This window comes from Rhipicephalus microplus, unplaced genomic scaffold, assembly GCF_043290135.1.
Source record: "Rhipicephalus microplus isolate Deutch F79 unplaced genomic scaffold, USDA_Rmic scaffold_90, whole genome shotgun sequence".
NCBI lineage: Eukaryota > Metazoa > Arthropoda > Arachnida > Ixodida > Ixodidae > Rhipicephalus > Rhipicephalus microplus.
Window position 1 is genome coordinate 142260 of NW_027464662.1, and position 19630 is coordinate 161889.

At 48.2% G+C, this 19630-nt stretch overlaps 1 protein-coding gene across 1 annotated transcript in view; it reads left to right on the forward strand.

Annotated features, from left to right (window-relative positions):
• The first annotated feature begins 1708 nt into the window (after positions 1-1708).
• Positions 1709-19630, forward strand: part of LOC142790266 (uncharacterized) — a 57351-nt gene continuing 39429 nt past the window's right edge. Inside the window, exons 1-3 of the mRNA XM_075885223.1 lie at positions 1709-1909; positions 3783-3836; positions 6040-6112. Of these exons, the coding sequence (XP_075741338.1) occupies positions 1779-1909; positions 3783-3836; positions 6040-6112 (258 nt within the window). The 5' untranslated portion in view covers positions 1709-1778. The remainder of the gene's footprint in view (positions 1910-3782; positions 3837-6039; positions 6113-19630) is intronic.

Below are 19630 nucleotides of genomic sequence, written 5' to 3' on the forward strand. Positions count from 1 at the left end.
ACCAATTCTTCACCCTGGTAAACAAATGTGGTGGTGGTCCATTGTTCTGAAGCCGTACTTGGCGCAGGTCGCTCAGGGAAACACTGCAGAGAAGGTCATGAACGACAACACCTAATATTTCTTCTGTGTACATCTTTCCGTTCAAGTAGTCCTCAAAAAGTGAGGTCCGATGGTACTGTCCCCGAGTGTGCCGTACCACACACTCACACTCCAGCAAACTTGATGCTTGTGCTGTCTCAGCCAGTGTGGGTTTTCTTGTGCCCAATAATGGGCGTTGTGAAGATTAACACTTCCATTTCGGCAAAACCGAGCTTCATCAGTCCAAATGATTCTGTGGAAGAAGTCGTTTTCTTTATCAGTTTTGATGAGGCCCCAGTTGCAGAAGTAAACTCGCCTTTCAAGGTCCGCCTCATTTAGATCCCGATGAAGGTAAACGTAATATGGGTCGAAGTGATGCTTTCTTAGAGCATTTGTGACTGTTCCGACACTGCGACCGTGCTGATCAGCAATCTGTCGGATGATGATGAGCTCTGGCGTCGAGGTTTACTCACGCGACAATGTCGATTTTAGAGTCTTCATCAACGTTTGCCTTTGTGGTCCATCTTGGAAGGTGAACAGAGCCTGTTGTGCAAAAGTGTCGAAATAGGTTTATGAAAACGGGCCTTGTTGGAAGGAGATGGTGTCAGTGGCGAGACACGTAAAGCTTCATTGCTAACGAAGCGTTGCCATTCAGTTAAAGCATTGCAAGCACAACGTCTCATTTTTCTTTGGTAAAATACTTCACGCCAGAAGCAGTCATATTACTTCGAAAGAACTCCACGTAGATTTCCTTGTTGGGCCTTCAATGCAGAGACGCTATGCTTTCATAGGCACCCTAGTACAGGGTGGTCAAGCTAACGCGTTCACAAGAAGATATCTCCGTGTCATCTAAAGTCACGATAAACGTCACTACAAATGGTTTCCTGTTATCTGGTTCATGAGCATCACGCGTGAGGCTCATGGCGCACCGCGTGGTCACATTTTGAGTTCGCCGGCCGAGAGGGTAAGGAAAATTGTTATCACCGATGTCTACGCTTCCACCCTCTTCACACCAGACCCAACAGTTGCGTCAGTTTGCGCGGACCCTCACCTTCTTAAATGCGTAGTCATGCGAAAGAAATAAAACTTTGAAGCCATATCGTAGTACAGGCGTGCTGGCGTGCTACAAAAAATATTCCAACTGAAACTGTACAAACACCACTGCCTACATTTTTTTTTCAATATAAACATGCCAACTTACCGCAGCCAGTGAAATGTCAATTATTAAATTTAGTTATTTGGGCTGCTGACAGCAATAATTATCATCAATTTTTCTATCGCCCTCGCCGCTTAACGTATTCGCTCAGGTGGTTTTCACGTGCCTTCGAGTACCTAGTTAAAAAAATAATAAAGCTTAGTCTTGAACACTCGGTAAATCCGGGACATGACGACGGCGGCAAAAGTCGGCCAAGCGTCTGTAGGATTGCTATCCCAATAAAAAGACAGTGCATCTCTTTTCTCTTTCTCCGACGTCGTTTTGTGTGCGCTGTATCAACCAAGATGAACACATACCAACTTAATCAAGCGTCTATTCTTATGAAGTGATGTCGCACAACCTTCATACTTCCCGACTGAAAGTGCGCTTAGCGTGTGAAAAGTGTGCGGCAGTCTCCCGACGGGACGTGGAAATAATGCGGCAGTGATCTGTGCTCGACACGCGAACTGCGATTGTCTGACGACCACAGTCCCCGTTTGTTCGCATGTGGCACTCATGTAATTCAAGGCGTGACATTGAATTCCTCACCTTTGGCGTTGCAGTCACCTGTTGGTCGGACGCGTCGCGGAAGGAGAAGCTGCGGGAGTGCCGCACCAGGTGCCGTCGGCCATGCGGGTGAGCTCAATGAAATGTCGCCTGTCTTCTGCTCAGATGCGGAGTTCACTTGTTCTCTTCGTTTCCTCCCTTAAGAGCCACTCCGCCCCCTAGTCGATACGCTGGTACAGCTCGAGTGACATCTGCAGTTCGAAACTGGCCATATCTGAGCTTAACGTGCCTGCCTTGCAGTTTCCGTCTTTGTTCATCACAGGGGCCTCAACAACTTCTTCGGTTGTCAGAAGCACTGTCAATTGTGCCGCACGGCAAAAAAAGTATATAAAAAAGGCAGATACCACGTACTCTGGGAATCGATGATATACGAAGCACGAATGAGCAAGTTTGATAGTTACTTTAAAATCAGCCCTACGTTACGAGGCGTAACGAGGTGACGTAAATTATACCACACATGACTTCCATGCCATGATTATCATGTTCAGATTTGTCATTTACCTTCGTAGTCTATTCACGTCACGTGATACCAAATTTAGTATTACGTTCTCTGATATGTGAAGCTAGCAAAATGACCACGAGTGTGCTATGAGCGTAGCGTGTAGTCGTGTTTTACATGACACATATACAAAGTATAATATGTTTGGACGAGTCATTTATCTTCGTCTTCCACTCGCGTCATATAATAACACATATGGTATGTATAAGCTAGCTAAAAGGTCGCGAGCACATCATCACAGCGTGGTATTTTGTCATGGTCTTACATGACACTCATGTCATGATTATCATGTTTGCATCAGTCATATACCTTCGTCATCAATTGACTTCACGTAACGCCAAATTTGGTATATGTGAAGCTATCGAAATGGCCACGAGCGCATCATGAGTGTGGCATGTAGTCATGCCTAATCATAACATAAAAATGATGACATGCATGTAATTATTTTCATAGGGTCTGTCACTTATGTTCGTCATGCAGTCATGTCATACTATACCTGTTTTGCAAAATGTCATGTGAACAAAACTACTGATACAGCAGCAAAACCATGTAATGCGAATCGTGACATTCATCACATACATATGATTATTTTTATGTCGTGACTATTTAATTATGCTCGTGAGACATTCATGTTGTGCCATACCATTTTTCGTATCGATATCATTATCGAGACTGCCAGGAGAGCTAAAAGTCGCAGACTGACAGACAGACAGACAGACAGACAGACAGACAGACAGACAGACAGACAGACAGACAGACAGACAGACAGACACACAGACACACAGACAGACAGACAGACACACAGACACACAGACACACAGACAGACAGACAGACAGACAGACAGACAGACAGACAGACACACAGACAGACAGACAGACAGACAGACAGACAGACAGATAGATAGATAGATAGATAGATAGATAGATAGATAGATAGATAGATAGATAGATAGATAGATAGATAGATATATAGATAGATAGATAGATAGATAGATAGATAGATAGATAGATAGATAGATAGATAGATAGATAGATAGATAGATAGATAGATAGATAGATAGATAGATAGATAGATAGATATGCTCAAGGTCGCCTAAGTTCTCTCAGAAATGCTTTGCATTTAAAACAGGGTTCGCTTGACACCCTTTCTGCCGTTGTTCGCGATAGTTCGCACTAATTTCTTACAAAGAGGCGCGCATTGTTTGTAGAAATCTCAATAAACGAGGTAGCCCATTAATCCTGACGACGTACTCAAGAAAGTGCTTGAGAGTAATTACACATCCTGAATGGCGTGATGCTGAGCAGCGAGTCCGTTACTTTCCTCGTCACCCCTGGACGCTGTCCAGACAGCTGCTGCAAATGAGGCCCGCCTATAAGCGTTATCAATGAACACTTGTCGTGACTGTCTCGTTGTCTGACGGTATTTGTGCGCTTTCTTCGCAGGATGTCGATGTATGCCGCTAACATCTTTGGCAGCGACTACAAGGACGCAGAACCGTGAGTTGCCGCAACTCAGACTCCATAAAGGGTCTTCTGGACAAACTCATGAGTGAACCTGTCGCGCTGCGACACGCCAGGACCCGTGCGCAGGAGTCCTGGCGAACGCATGAAGATGGGAGTGAGAGGGACGGAACCCATTTGGGCTCACGCAAACACCGCAGTGGATACTTGATCCGAAATCCACGCGCGTGCTTCGACCATGGTTGGCACGCAAAGACGTATCAATTGTTGTTATGGTGAACAAACTAAATGCAGACAGAAAGAAAATAGTTACGACCATTAGTGACCAGCCCCTTAATTAGGGCTCCATTTACTGCATTCGCGCCATAATTCATGGAGGTTCTTGAACGCATGCTCTTTTTGTAATTTTTTATTCGGCTGCTCAGATTGTAGAGTGCAACAACTCCAAGAAGACTGCCGCATGTTGTACGTTTCGCATTTTATCAATAGCTCTGTATGATTAGGTCACTTCTCACTCCACGTTCCCTTGCCTTTGAGGCTACTTGAAGTCAGCAAATAAAAGCCCGTAAATTGCCCCCAAATGGACATTTATGAGAATTTTGAAGCGTCTTCATCCATCCATGCTTGCGCATTTGATGTGAGTGATTCGTTTAAATTATTTTAATACCTTGAAATTGACCAGCGAGATGCTCTTATGAATGCACAGAACATTCAATTAAACGGCTAAGACAACACAGTTGCGCTGATCGGTAGTGCTCATTCTCAGAGTGACAAGACGTGCAAACACGGGCGCAAGTAACAAATCGATAAGCACAAACGTCGCCTAAAAACTGAAATGCCCAGGCGAACCTATGAGTCCGGCGTCGATTAACTTTGATAAAGAGCACATCAAATGCCTTAACAGTAGTTTCTCACGCAGACCGAATTGATGGGCTCGATTATTGCCTGGACACGCCCATTTATGTACTCATGCCTTCTTTTCCCGCCGTTGTGCACCTTTAGTCGGCGTTGGTGTTGTCTTTTGATTTGATTTCATTGATGTGTGGGGTTAACGTCCCAAAACCACCATAAGATTATGAGAGACGCTGTAGTGGAGGGCTCCGGAAATTTCGACCACCTGGGGTTCTTTAACGTGCACCCAAATTTGAGCACAGGGGCCTACTACATTTCCGCCTCCATCGGAAATGCAGCCGCCGAAACCGGGATTCAATGCCGCGACCTGCGGGTCAGCAGCCGAGTACCTTAGCCACTAGATCACCGAGGCGGGGAGTTGGTGGTGTCTTGAATTGTTTCTTGTGCCCGCATTTGTAAGCCCTTTCCTTTAGGTCAAAGCTCATGAAGCTTATTACGTTAAATGCCATCTTACATATCTTAGTTGGGCAAGAAATAATTACCCCCTATACCAACCACCACAAACTTGGTCGCCAATATTCCACTTTGATTTCGAAACAACTAGGGGTCAACATAACTATAGATGTGCCTTTGGAAAACACCAAGCATATATACACAGCGCCTCGAACATCAAAGGTTAGGCAGGAGTGTCTCGTCAGTATCGGACTAAAATCACAGCAATAGCCCATGTTTCGTTTTAGCTCTAGCAAATCGATAGGGGGCGTGTGAAGTCGACAGCTTATTCTAACGAAGAAAAATAAATAAATTAGCAGTGATTCCGAATTAAACAAATTAACACACATGCCAGCCACATCGCTGCCTATTGACTCCGTCCCATGCAAGTCTATTTTTGTTTGTTTCCACGTGAAAGAGTGCACAGAATATATGAAACTGTGGTTATTGTCGTTGCTTCCGTTCTTGCCAGCATCAAAACTCCCGCCCAGTGCGTAAATGACGCTGAAAACCTGCGGCTCGATTCATTAAGAGATGGTATGCTTGCACTTCAATAGCTCCAGGTCACGTGGCGTGTGACGTCGCTGCAAGCCTGGCTTTGGCATTATTAGCGATACTGGCAAAACAGCGAAAATCGCGAGTCAGCACGGCGTGCACTTTATACTCTACCCGTTTCCAGTGATACGGGCCAACCACCAGCACTGGCATATTAGCGATGCTTGTGCAGACAAAAGCTTGCCTTTGACTCAATTTGTACGTGCGGGTGGCATGACGTCACAACACCACAAGTGACGTCTCAGCTAAGCTCTGCCTGTTTCATTGTTGTACTACGTTAAAAAAAAGCAGTCGTTATATTTAAGTCTATTTCTGACGTTTTTTTTTTTTTCCACCACAGTCACGAAATCTACGTCGTGCTCCTTCTCGGATCCTATCGAAGGAAAATCATCGAGTCCAGGCCTATGCTGACGGTAAGAGAACTCTGCGCCTCTGCTATTACATCAGCAGAACCTCCCAAAGTAGGAATGGGCGTTGCCAACATGCCCCGCTGTCCATTAGAGAATCCATGCTTGCAAAATTATTATATATGTGCATGCTGACGCACCATAATCAAGGCTCTCCGGTCACTCTAGTACCACCAAGTATTCAGCGCAGATGCATTTTTTATAGCGAAGCATTTCTTTGCGTATTGCTGACAATTTGAGCGTTTCTACCTGCGTATATATACGTCTATCTATCTAAGCGCCTATGTCTGGGTGCTCTCTTGGTTTTCTCCGTAACTTGGGATAGATCGAACTTAGTATAAGCTTGATACTGCTGTTCATGACAATGTGAAAATGTCGTCGCGTATGACGTCGAACCCTTTCCTCCAGACACGTGTAGCCCATACTGCGGTATGTACCACGTGTGTTATACATCTACCGGGGAACGGTGAGAACAGTAATTCCAGCGCGCCAGCGTTAAGAAAAAGCCATACTTCGGCAGCGTTGACCAGACGAATATGCCATGGTCGTAGCTGGAATCAAACCCAACCATTCCGTGGGGTGATATGACCGAGGCACTGCTTCAACAACCAGGAATCAGCCTTTATTCTGCGCTAAGTGACGAATATATGTAAGGCCGGTGTGACGTAACCAGTCACAACAGATACAACATACAAACTGCTGCTAACACAAACAGCATGGTGTTATACTGCTGTGTATACAGCTGACGTCTCACGTTACCACAAGTTAAGGGAGGAGGGGGTTAAGTTAAGGGAGGGGGCTATCGTTCGCGACATTACTTTGATTAAAAGAAGCTGAACCATTATTCTAAAAAATGACTTAGGAGCATGTAAGGACAGTTCGATCCCTGCTGAATCAGAAAAGCGATGGGAGAGTTCTCAAAGTGAACGCCAATAGCACTTTTTGGTGAAAACACAGTGACTGTGGCCGCCGGGCTTCTTGAGACGCAGAGCGAACACGGTGACGTCATTCTCGACATGTTACGTCATCTGCATGCAACAACAGCACTGCTGCAGTGTGGCCTCTTCGATTAGTTCCTGCAACGGCACGTCATGGGTTAGTCAGAGAAGCTGTGCTTGAAGATAAGAAATAACACTTGCTCCAGGCCAGATAAAACGAAGATGGCGTGTGGTTTCACGCCTACACTTTCAGCGCACTCACGAGGGCGGAGCAAGACAAGCTCTTCCTTCGCCTGTTTTAAAGCTCCTGCTGCTGCAACCGCGAAAAAAATTATGACATCGTCAACAATAATGTCAGTCCTTCCTAAACACGAAGTTTGATTGAATTCTAAAGTCCCTTCAGCTTCCCTTTAAGTTAAGTTAGTGCACTTTCTGAATGTTCACAAATCACGCAAGCGACATAGATAAGAGCAAAAGCTACAAGATTGATTAATATGAAGGGTTTAACGTCCCAAAACCACCATTACGATAGACGCTGTAATGGAGGGCTAGGGAAATTTCAACCACCTGGGGTACTTTAACGGGCACCCGAACAGGTACGACAGGATCGGCTTATATCGTATCCGATAAGCGCCGCTACTGTTGTGTCTTCCGTCTTTGCTGTTTGCGCGCTTTATCGATGAAAAGTGAGCTTCGGTTGCATTACTTTACTCCCTGCTCAGATTCCTTACTAGAACTGCAAGCAGCTCACAGGAGTGGCCTAGCTAGTACACTCTAAGAAAAAATGGACCATCTCCCCAAAGAGAACCCTGGTGGGATGCGAAGCAGCAGGTGGAGAGGGTGAAGCGAGGAAGAAGTGTATTGCGAGTAGGCGGAGTATGTGACTGCTGCGGGCGCGGCGGCGAGCGTGCTCTGGGTGAGGTAATAAGGCTAGCGTGCACCTACGAGGGAAGCGTGCAAGGGAAGCGTGACGTCAACGCAGAGCTGCGACTTGACCTACATGGCACCGCTCCAACATTTGTGGCAAGGGGAACGCGTTGGTTCGCGTTGGTTCGCGTTCGCACGTACGTACGTCCGGCGTTACACGCGTGTGTCAAAAAGATGCTTCCAATCTAAAATGGGGTATTCTGGGAGTAGTTCTGCTACACAACAATAAACGTCACCTAACTAGCTCGCGTTTCCTTTCTTGAAAGCCCGGCGCTGGCCACTTTCGGTCGAGAATGCCATGTCGCGCAGATAACACACGCGCCGTTCGCGACCGCAAACTACCGGAACCATGGTGATAACGCGAGGACAGTACTCGCAGTAGATGACGATTATTTTTGTGTAGCACAAATGCTCAGCGAATACTCGATTTTTCTTGTGTATCAGGACGACTAAGGTATACTTATAATTTAAGCAATACATGCCCAAAAATGGCGTGCATTTTCAGCCTTGTTCACAGCACCACTCGAATGAAGGTGTAAATTAGGGGTTGAAAAAGTGCTCTATGAGGGTGTAATAAAGGTGTTTTGGTGTGGCTTTAACGAAAATATTTGTATTACACTCTTAAGGGTGTAAACATTTTTTACTGCGTACTTGAGGGACATCCACTGCTGTTGGGCTCCGTACCATTATTCAGATGTATACCATCCACGCAAGCACAAGCGCTACAGTTAGTATAAGGTATGCAGGGCGGCATGGTTGTTGTGGGGTGCAGCGTACATGAGTACTGCAAAGCGCATAGCAAGCTCCCGTTCCGCCATTCTGACGCGGAAGACACGCAGAAAGGTGGCTCACTACTTCACACGGTTTGCGAGTGCTTGGTACAAGAAGCCGACCGGAAGGTGCGTCTTGCAGGAGCCGTCTGGTTTCAGGTTGATTGTTTGACACTCACGTGCGCTGTTTGCTAATGCTGTAACGAAGCGGATGTGCCGACTGAATCATTAGACAGTTATAATTTACCACTAGCATGATAGCGGAGGTTAAGAGATTGGCGTTACCGTGCAGCAAACGGTCGTTGTGGACAGCGTCTAATAGTTTAGCGGGATAGCGTTTACGTTGTTTACGTGCCCCAGCTGGGACGGTGGAGTCACCTAACGGAAGGATGAGGAGTAAGAACAGTGAAAAAGTAAAGAAAACGAGATTTTCTGCTTGTGTCACCGCGCGAAGCATTGCTACAAGCTTATTTAAGTAATAGTATAAGTAAATAGATATGAATCACGCACCAAACGCGAAACAATTATGTTGCCGATTTGTTTACATTGATCTTGTAGTTAGGCCTAGACACGTTCGAAACAGGAAGCTATCTGAAAAAGTGCGCCAACTTATTAGTAGTACTCGGTCGTCGAAGCTAACTGAAAGCAAGCTAAGCCACTTCAAGCAGTCGTTCGCAGCGAACAAAGTGAATATTTCAACAACTACGTCAAAATAGCTTCAAAGCAGATGTCCGAGAGCACCGCCATGTTTCACGTACACTACATACAGCTACGTTAACACGGTAACGTGGAATCTGAAAAATAGCGCGCGTGCGGTAAGTGATACGGGTGTCGGACGTATCTGCGCATGCGCATTTCGATTCCGCTATCACGGTGCGCCCGGTAAGCCCGGTGTACTATAACTGTCTATTGTTGAGGGATGCATATTGACCTTTGGTGACAATCAATGCCTCCTTGACAATACGGCTTTCCGAGCATGCAGTTGAGCTTGTCACCCGCTTCACGGCATAACCGAGTGTTCTAGGGATGGCGGGGCGCATCGCTGTCGCATGCATGTGTTGTCAGCGCACAGGGCCTGACACCGCGTTTAAGGTGGCTGCTACGAAGCGTCAGTTAGTGCGCGAGCTGACGGAGCTCAAATCCGGGAAAGGCTACCGGCGGACGTCTGCCGATACACGGGCTAACATGGGGTAGAGTGTAACGACACGCGTCTTGCAGAGAACCTATCCCCTCGTATATTGTATTTTGTTACGTGCATTTTACCAATGCAATGTCTGCTATGAACGCGTTTCTGCAATTAGTTGTGCTGATGCGAGACCCCACATGTGATTGGCTTGTGTGGAGACCCTTCGTTTGACCGAGGGTTGAAAGGAGAGTGTTTGGATCTGAAAGAAGAGCAGAGATTGGGGTTTGGACTCCGGCAGACGCCTGAGTGCTGTATAATAAAGCGTCTCTTCACCGGACAACGGATCTTCTTTCGCGCTACCACCGAGCACTCGAGTCATCTAGGGGCGCCCTTTCCGATCCTCAAGCTTCTTCCCTACTTAGCTATTGTAGAAGCTAGTCGAGGAAGTTCAAATTAACTGCTACCTACATTACAGCTTACCGCTTATGGTGTTGGTAATACCCATGTTGCTCTCGGCATAATTACGCAACGTTAAAAACTGATTTTATAAAAATATATGCGACTCTTCAACATACGTGCCTGTGCGTATAGCATTCGTTCATATGTTTACCGCAATTTCGCAACGGTTCGCTCAACGAAAAATTACACCAAGGTCAACTTCTCTCCGCATGCTCATGACGTCGATACCCTGGTATGTGGGTTCTGCAGGATATTATTTTATCAAGTCCGTGCTTAACTACACGATTGATGAAGCCCTCTGTGCCACTGTGCTCATCGCATGCTTACAGCTATGGAAGCGAATAGTCGAAATAGCCAGTCCCGCCAAACAATAAAGCCCTACACCAGATCGTACCTTCCTTCGTTTGAACACAAATACAATACACAGTGAGGTTTGTAAGTGAGTGAGCGTTAATTAGGGCTAACTAATGCAGGTGCGTTAATACAGCTTTTTTGTGTGAATCCTGAAGACACGCCACCGTTACCTTTCAAGCGAAGCATGGCACCTCGACCAGCATGGGCTCGATGCCGGGTCAGATGAGAAGCATTGTTGAACGCCGTCGCCCGATGTGCGCGTAAACCGGCACCCCCTTCGGCTTATAAAAAAGTTAGCCTGCTGCCTGGGAGAACCCTCGACTAGCGTAAGCGTCCGCGCACCTGAAGTTCATTCGGTAAGTCACCCGATGTTGGATTACGCACGACGTCCCTATCAAGCCGTGATCATGACTGACTGCATACTATAGCATGATCTAAGGGTACTGCTGTTGTGCATGTTTCAAACCAAAGTATCATGATCGCCGCCTCGAATATTGCTACGTACGAGTGGCGCAGCGATCCACACGATGAAGAGGAGGACGACAGCGGACATACTGGCGCGAGCTAATCTGTGTGACTGGCGCTGCTTGCTCAACCGCCAGTGAATACATCGGTGTCTACTCTTCCGAGTCGGTATCCTTTTCGTAACAATGTCATAATCACTCGAAAGTTACTTCGCACAAAGAAGAGACAAGACCCACAGAGCACTGTATATCCCACCCGCTACTGGCACATTTGCATCAGTGGCTGAACAACAAGTCAAGTGCATAACGATTGTATGGCGTACCTTTTGAGTCACTCCTCTTGTATCATAATTCCCTATGACTACTCCCTTTAGCTAACACTAAGGATGAAACAAGAGAAAGCTATTACGAGTCACCCGAACATTTACACTGCCAGTCAACCTTTGCTATCTGCGTCTCACTTGCTGCACTTCTTTTAGAGGCGCCGGCGCACTTTTGACGAAGCGACGGTTATAAAGTAATCATCATCATCATCATGTCCGTCATGTGCGTCATAAATTTCGATTAACTGTGACACCACGACGAAGTGACAAAATGACGTCATCTTATTACATGACATCACTGACGACGCCATACGACATTTCCTCTAGGCCTCACGCTGCAACACCAGGTCTCGCCAAGCCGTGCGAATTCCCTTGACTCTCAGCATATGTTGGGCCTGAATGAATAGCCACATTACGCTGGTGTAGCGATTGTGCTGTGCACGGTGTAGCGGTTGGGGTGTTGGCCCCAAGGCTCGACCCTGGCCGCGGCATTTCGATGGAGGCCCTGTGCGATGTCAGTGTGCGTGAAGAACACCAGGTGGTCGAAATTTGCGGAGCCGTTCACTGCGGCATCCCTCATAAGAATATTGTGTTTTTAGGAGGTTAAAGCCCACAGAGTAAAAAATAAAAACTTCGTGGTTGTCTTACGGCACAAAGCAGCCGCCTGAGACACACCATAGCGCAGGATAGCTGTTGGTGGCTACGTTGCGCCAAACTGGTGCTTTCCGACCCCCATATGGCCACAAAAAATTCAAGTCGGCACCATGGCTATTTCCTGGCTATTCCGAACTTGTGTGTTGCCGCATTTACTGGCTATTTCTGCGTGTTTTATGAAAGTAAAATAGAAAGCTAGTGTGAAGTTTTTGCAAGCTTTCCTGTCTACTTGTCATTCCACCTTATCAGATTGTCAAAGAAATATCCGCAGAAGCAAGGGCCTGATCTGTTCAAATTCGACCAAACTGCGGTACTTGAAACTGAACTAGTGTAACTTCCTGTAAATTTCAGTCCACGGCGTCAAGGAAAAACCGCTTCAACGTTTAATGTCCCCAATAAGACGTTGGCAGACAATTACTTTTGGGAGACTTCTATCTATTGTACACGAACTGTATGCTGGCGCACTGAAAGTTTCTTTATTATTGATCATTTTATTTGCAACTTGCCTTCAGCTTTTAAACCAAGTAAGAGGACTGAGACTTCCTTTTGGCTCGCTTAAAATGATATCTACTAGTGAATCATATTGACAAAATCCCTCTATATATGATCACTTCTTTAGTTGCCTACTAATTTGGCGTGGAGACTATATAAACAACATGGCTGCTTGGCTAATTTTAGCAATCGAGTTATGGCTCGCTTTCAGATCTACCCAACGGCAACCCTTTCATAGCGTGCTGACTGAAAAGTCGGGCGACACACTTTCTTAGAATCGGCGGTGCAGTCCGGATTTAACCGGTCACGGAGCTGCTACGTGCGCATACCGCGCTCACGAGTGCTTCTTTTGCGGCATTCCGTCCTTCGCTCCATTCTCACTCTGCAGCTTTGCGGCGTTTCCGCCCAAGGAGGCGTGCCCGGAAGATATCGCCGCTACTTCCGGGAGTTTCACGAGCCGGAAGGATTTCCCGGGGTTACATAACGATGTTAGGTGGCAGATGAAGCATGCAACAAAGCGGAACACTGATGCTGAAAGACAACATAAATTTGGGCTCGCTAGCTCGGACATCATAACGAAATTATATAGCACAAAAAAAACAAGGAAACGAAACGATGAAACACGAGGGCGCACGCTCGTGTCTAATAGTGTCATCCATTGGCAGATTCGGAACAATTCCGGTTATACTTTTCTCTGATCCATGAGGAGCAAGTCTGTTCCATTGGCAGATTGAGAGTGCTCCCTATATGTTCTATTGGCAGATGTGGGGCAGCGCTGTCGTGAAATCCACTCCACGGAGCAACTTTTTTCTACTCCGTAAAAATCGGCGGATTCGAGCGGAAGCAGCAAGCTCCCTGTGCCTTGAAACGGTTCCAACTTTGGGCTTGCCAGCGGACGCCACTCGCGTTAGTACGCTAGCAAGATGTTGATCACGCCTTGCTAGCGTAGCGTTGCTGTGCGCAGCGTGCCCACTCAAGCGTCGGTGACGTTGTACGTATCGGAGAAGGGATTGTTTGATAGCTGGATAGCGTAAGACTGTGTGAAGGCTGCGCATGTCTGTATGTTGTTGCTCAAGTCTGGTTTTGCGCCCTGTCTACTTTAGTTGGAAGTGCCGCTTGTGCTTGTCGTTGAATGTTCCTTTACTTTGTGTGTGTGTGCGTTATTTGCGGCCAAAGCATGTCATTAGGCAAGTTCCAACAACGCCAACTATCAATATTGTTACAAGAAAAAATACGCGTATATCGTGGTCCAATCTGACGCTGCCATTTGCTCCAGAGAGAGCGCGTGTGTTTTATTGGCAGATTCCCGTCAGTTGCCCTCCGCCAGAGTGGGGGGCTTCGGTGAGGAGTTCATTGGCCACTCCACATCCGCCAATGAATGACCCCATAAGGTTAAACGATTAGCACACATGGTAAACCACAAAACAATCACAGCATATCCGCGGAGTAGATGAGTGGGGTGACGCACTGGAGGGTTTCATGGCTAAACCGTCAACCATACGTGAATATCGCCCACTACATCATCAAAGACGTGACTAGAATAATCATCGATTAGAAATATCAGTGCAGTGGCCTCTGATATCAGTACCGGCCGAGCGTCTTACAACGTCGCGAGTGCAACTAAACCCGAGGCTTCGTGTTAATCATAATGGGCAGCCTGTACATTCTAGCGCGCTGCTCGGTCGGTGCGTTTCTTCGTTCTCATCGTTCGCTGGCACCCGAGCACGTGCGACCGGCTAATTAGCTATTCGGCTGGACGGTATATTTGGCTAGTTAGGACAGTACATGCTATGACCAAGCTAATTGCGCCAAGTCATGGGGAGGCCGAGGCAGAAACGTCAGAAGTTGGCCTTCCGGGTTCGTGCCCCCCACCCCCGAATTTTTTCCGCCATAGCATAAAGAGCAGAAAAAGACCATTTCAAGGGAGTGTCCCTCCCAAAATAAAAAAAGGCGCACTCCCCCCCCTCCGAAAAAAAAAATAATCACAGCGTATCCAAGGAGTCAATGATGATGAGTGGTGCGAAGCTTCAGAGGGCTTTCTCGGTAAATCGTGAATCCTCCGTCCGTCTGTCTGTTCATCCGTCTGTCCGTCCATCTGTCAGTCCGTCCACACCTGTTGAGAGAGTCATCTAAATAGGTGGTCACGTACGAGCTAGGAGAGACATACCCACGGCTTTAGGAGCTTCGCCCCAAAGGAATTTCTGTCTACGCGCCTGGGCTGAGGTAATTACGCCACATCTTAAGAAGACCATGCTAATGACGCCATGTAAAGCTGAGACTGGGCTAACAAAACCATGCTAGTTCATGAGCTAACTAAACCTTGCTGATTAACGTGACGCTGATCATAAGCACGCTACGTACAACCATGCTAACCAGTCCTTACCATTATGCCAATTAGTATCATGCTAATGAGGATTACGTTATAGTTGCATGCTGATCATGTCATTGTTAATTGCACCATGTAATTGAAACATTATCAATGAAGACAATACAGCTCAGTGTAACTGTCGTTAAGCCTTAGTCAATTAGTACAATCAAAATTAAGACAGAGCTGATGCGGTGTTCACTTAGAAGCCGACCTTGCACGTTTGTAAACGACCAACTTAAGAAGCTGCAAGAAGCTAGGCTGTACCAAGGTTTTCTATGGCTCCAGCCTTGCACAAGATGAGCAACCTTACCAAAATATTTTATATTCAAAGAAGCTGCCGCTTAAAGTTCACCGCATCAAACGGTTGACAGTCACACCGGCACCATGACAGTGATGAGTTGAACTGGGGCCTTCTCAGAATCAACGAGTTTGTATCCGAGTTGACGCGTCAATCAGTTTGATTGACAGACGCCCACAGCGAAGATTGGGTACGCCCACCACGTTTGCTCTTGCCGAGGAGCAGCATGAGCAGAACGATCAATCTATCAACTTTCTCGCGCAGACTATGCACACACGCACACAGAAGCAAAAATGATATCATCACGCAGCTACGATGTCTCGCATTCACTTTCACCGTGCTCACGATGTATCCAATCACAGCCGCGTCGCCGTCATGATGCGAGCGCCCCTGTTGACCACCTGTCCTCATTGCGATATTTGAGAGAACCGAAACGAGCAGCACGAGAGTGTTGCGTGTTCGCCCTTGCTGCCTTCGACAGTAAATTTCCATGCTGTAGGCGAAGCGAAAGAACCTGTCCGAAAGAGGAAAAACGCCCACGACACGCCCGTGGGAGGCGCGTGTTAAGTTGGCAAAGAAGTAGCACGACGATCACGCAGATGTCGCTGCACTGTTAAAATGTTGACTGAGTGGCAACGTGTGCGCGCGTGGTGTTTCTTATATAAACGCCGCCAATGTACCACATGCGTTTTTAACGCCACGCGCGTTCCTATAGCCATTTTTATCAAGGCTGTTATCACGTGCTCGCCACTGTCTTCACGCCATGACCAGTGCGGAGCGAGCTCTGAACAAACTTGTCGGCCCGAGAGAGAGAGAGAGAGAGAGAGAGAGAGAGAGAGAGAGAGAACTTTATAGGTTCGATCCGGTACAACGGGAGGGGATAGCGACGGAGACTCTTGCGTGCTCGCTTGCCCTACGGAGGCGCGGGCCATACTGCAAGCCCAGAAGCGAGCACTGGCCGCCGCGCGCTCCAAGGGGAACGTGGCACGTGCTGGATCTTGTCCCTGTGGGTAATCTTGCATCATTCTGCATAGCACCAAGTGCAGCTTTATAGGTCCCTTTCAGCGGCAGCCGCTTCTGTGTAGGAGACACGAGCGGTTGCGATCACCAGAGATCATTGAGCCACAAGAGATTGCGAACCGAAGGCTCATCATCCAATTTACCTCTACATTGCCGAAAACGTAATTACCTGCCAATGTTCGATGAATGCGCAGTTTCGTACAGACATAGTATTGAATAAAGGAGGAGAAAGGACGAACGTGCAGTTCCTACACTGAGGAGAGGACATTAAGGGATGAAAAGACAGAGAGGCTGAAAACATAAAAAAATACAAAGTGAGCTTCTACTAGACTGATGCATTCAATAGTAGTGGACGCAGGACTTCAACCGTGTCACGTTGCACTGTAGACTGTCGGTTCACCGTGCCTACTGAAGGCTTGCAAGCACTAGACGCAGAAACTCCAGTAGCTGTTGTACTGCCTATGCGTGTAGTGACTCCAACACCCGAAGTGAGTCTTACAATGGTTGAAGAACTATGAAAATTTAGTTGTCTTCTTCTGACAACTTCTCAGTCGGAGACTCAAGGTTAACTCTTGCCAAGGTACGCCGTTCATCCGCATGTCACTGCGACTTCAACAACGATGGCCAAGATGCCTCACTTGCGTCCATGGTGTTCTTGTTTATACCCAACCGTCGCTGATTGATATGGCGGCGCCTTTGGCAGTGTAAGCCAAGTGTGATTCGCAGGAACTATTCCTTTTAATGCCTACTGCTTTACACCAGCCGAGTGCAATCCGGTTGGAAAAGAAGCTCGTGAAGCAGGGCGCCGATTGGGCGCTGCGGATGCAGAGGCATTAGTTTTTTTTTTAATGCGAAGCATTTCTCAGCGAACTTCGGTGACTTTGAGCGTATCTATCTACTCATCTATTTATCTAGCCGCCAAACACAACTCAGCTCCATATATGTCTTCCCTCGAGCCGATCCATGAGGCCAAGGAGATCCGCGTCCTTGGCCTCTTCATACACCACTAGCGCAAGGCCGACACCACAATAGCCAAACTTCGCACGGTGGGAGACCAGGTGGGCCGTATGGTCCGCCGTGTCTCCAACAAGCGGGGCAGATTACGAAGCAGGGATGCAATGCGGCTTGCCCATGCTTTCGTAACGAGTAGAATACTCTACTCGACTCCCTACTTGCACCTACGCAAACACGAGGATGATCAACTCGAGGTCATCCACCGTAAAGTTATCAAGCGGGCTCTCGACCTCCCTATCACCACGTCCAACCAGAGACTTCTGGCCCTAGGCGTGGTGAATACCTACCGGGAACTTCGAGAAGCCCACCTCGTTAACCAATACACGCGCCTTGCACAGACCCATTCCGGTCGCCGCCTCTTGGACCGAATACACATCAAACACGATTACTATATTGAGGAAAGGGTGAGAGTGCCAGAACCTTGGAGACGCGCCCTCCGAGTCCGACCCCTTCCCCGCAACATGTCCAAAGAAAACCACAGTGGTCGCCGCCAGGCGCGCGCGGAAGCGTTGCAGCGACACTTTGGTCAAGAGGAACACGTGTGCTACGTGGACGTTGCCGGCCCGCACCATGGGGGGTGGTATACTGCCGCAGTCATACACAACGCAAACACCGTAAACGGGCTCACTTTCAAAGCCTACAGCGCAACACACTCGGAGAAGATTGCCAACGCTCTGGATCTCACCTATCCCTCTTCTAAACATATTGCTACGTGCCAGTGCATGGAGCTGAAGAAGACGAAGCAGATAGACTGGCACGAGCTAATCTGTGTGGCTGGCGCTGCTCGCCTAACCGTCTGAAAATACATCGGTGACTACCCCTCTGAGTCAGTCTCCTTCACGTAACATATTTGGTGGAGTTGTGCGATCCCCGTCCTCGCCACGCAACTCCGAAGCGGACGCTCACTCGCGGCTTACAACATGACCACCCAAGACTCGGCTACATCCTCTCCGGTCGCTCCCCCTTCTGCCCGACCTGTCAACCCAGCGCCCGCAACAACATTCGTGACGCTTCCCGCGCTCAAAGACCCCGGCGTGTTCTCGGGCAGCGAGGGTTCCGACGTCGACCAGTGGCTACGCCTCTACGAACGCGTCAGCGCCACTTACAGGTGGGATCCCACTCTTATGCTGGCAAACGTCATCTTTTATCTCGACGGAACACCTCGTGTTTGGTTTGATAACCACGAGCATGACATAACAAGCTGGGACAGCTTCAAGGCAAAGATCCGTGAGCTTTTTGGCAACATCTCTGGTCGTCGTGAAGCTGCGAAAAATGAGTTGTCGACTCGCGCACAATCTTCCACGGAGCCCTACATCGGTTATATTCAGGCTGTCCTTTCACTATGCCGCCAAGCTGACGAAAATATGTCTGAACCTGAACAAGTTGCCCATATCCTAAAGGGTATCGCCGACGATGCGTTCAACTTGTTGGTATTCAACAATGTGTCGTCTGTTGATGCCATCATTCAAGAATGCCGCCGGTTCCAACAAGCTAAAAGCAGACGCATCTCCCATCAGTTCCAGCGCCTCCCGAACACCACTGCGACGTCCTCATGTCTCGACACATATCATCCACCAGACAACTGTGACAACTTGACGCGAATCGTCAGGCGGGAGCTTGAAGCGGCTGCTCCAGCTAAGGTGGGAACAACGTCCCCTGACCCCTCTCCGCCAATTACGTTGCCTCTCATTCAAGCAGTCGTCCGGCAGGAAATCGCCAGCTTGGGAATTCACTCTATCTCACCGCCTACCCGCACCGACTACCAGCCCCGATACACGCCTGCACGTCCCTTCCCGACCGGCTCTCCCTCAACGTTCCGTAATCCGTCCGCATGGCGAACACACGATGACAAGCCGATATGCTTCTCGTGTCACAGAATCGGGCACATTTCTCGCCATTGCAGAAGTCGCTGGGGTCCTCCTGCACAACCGTCCTCTCGTCCCTTATATGCACGTCCTGCCTATCGCCATGAGACCAACCGCGACCATTTTGCCCAGGGACCTGCTTCTGAACGCCGCTACTCCCGCTCTCCATCCCCCCAACGTCGCCAGTCTCGTTCTCCACAGCCCCGCCGACCATCTTCCCCCGCCTTCCCACGAGGTTCTCCGACGGAAAACTAAGCGTTGCAGCCCCCGGAGGTGGCGCTGCATCGCTCGGACTGACCGAAAATCCTCTTTTGACGATACCGACAAAACGGAACCTCATAGACGTACAAGTAGACGGCCTACATGTCACTGCTCTTGTCGACACCGGCGCCCAACTTTCCGTGATGACGAGTGATTTTCGCCGCAAGCTCAAGAAGGTTCTCACACCTGCG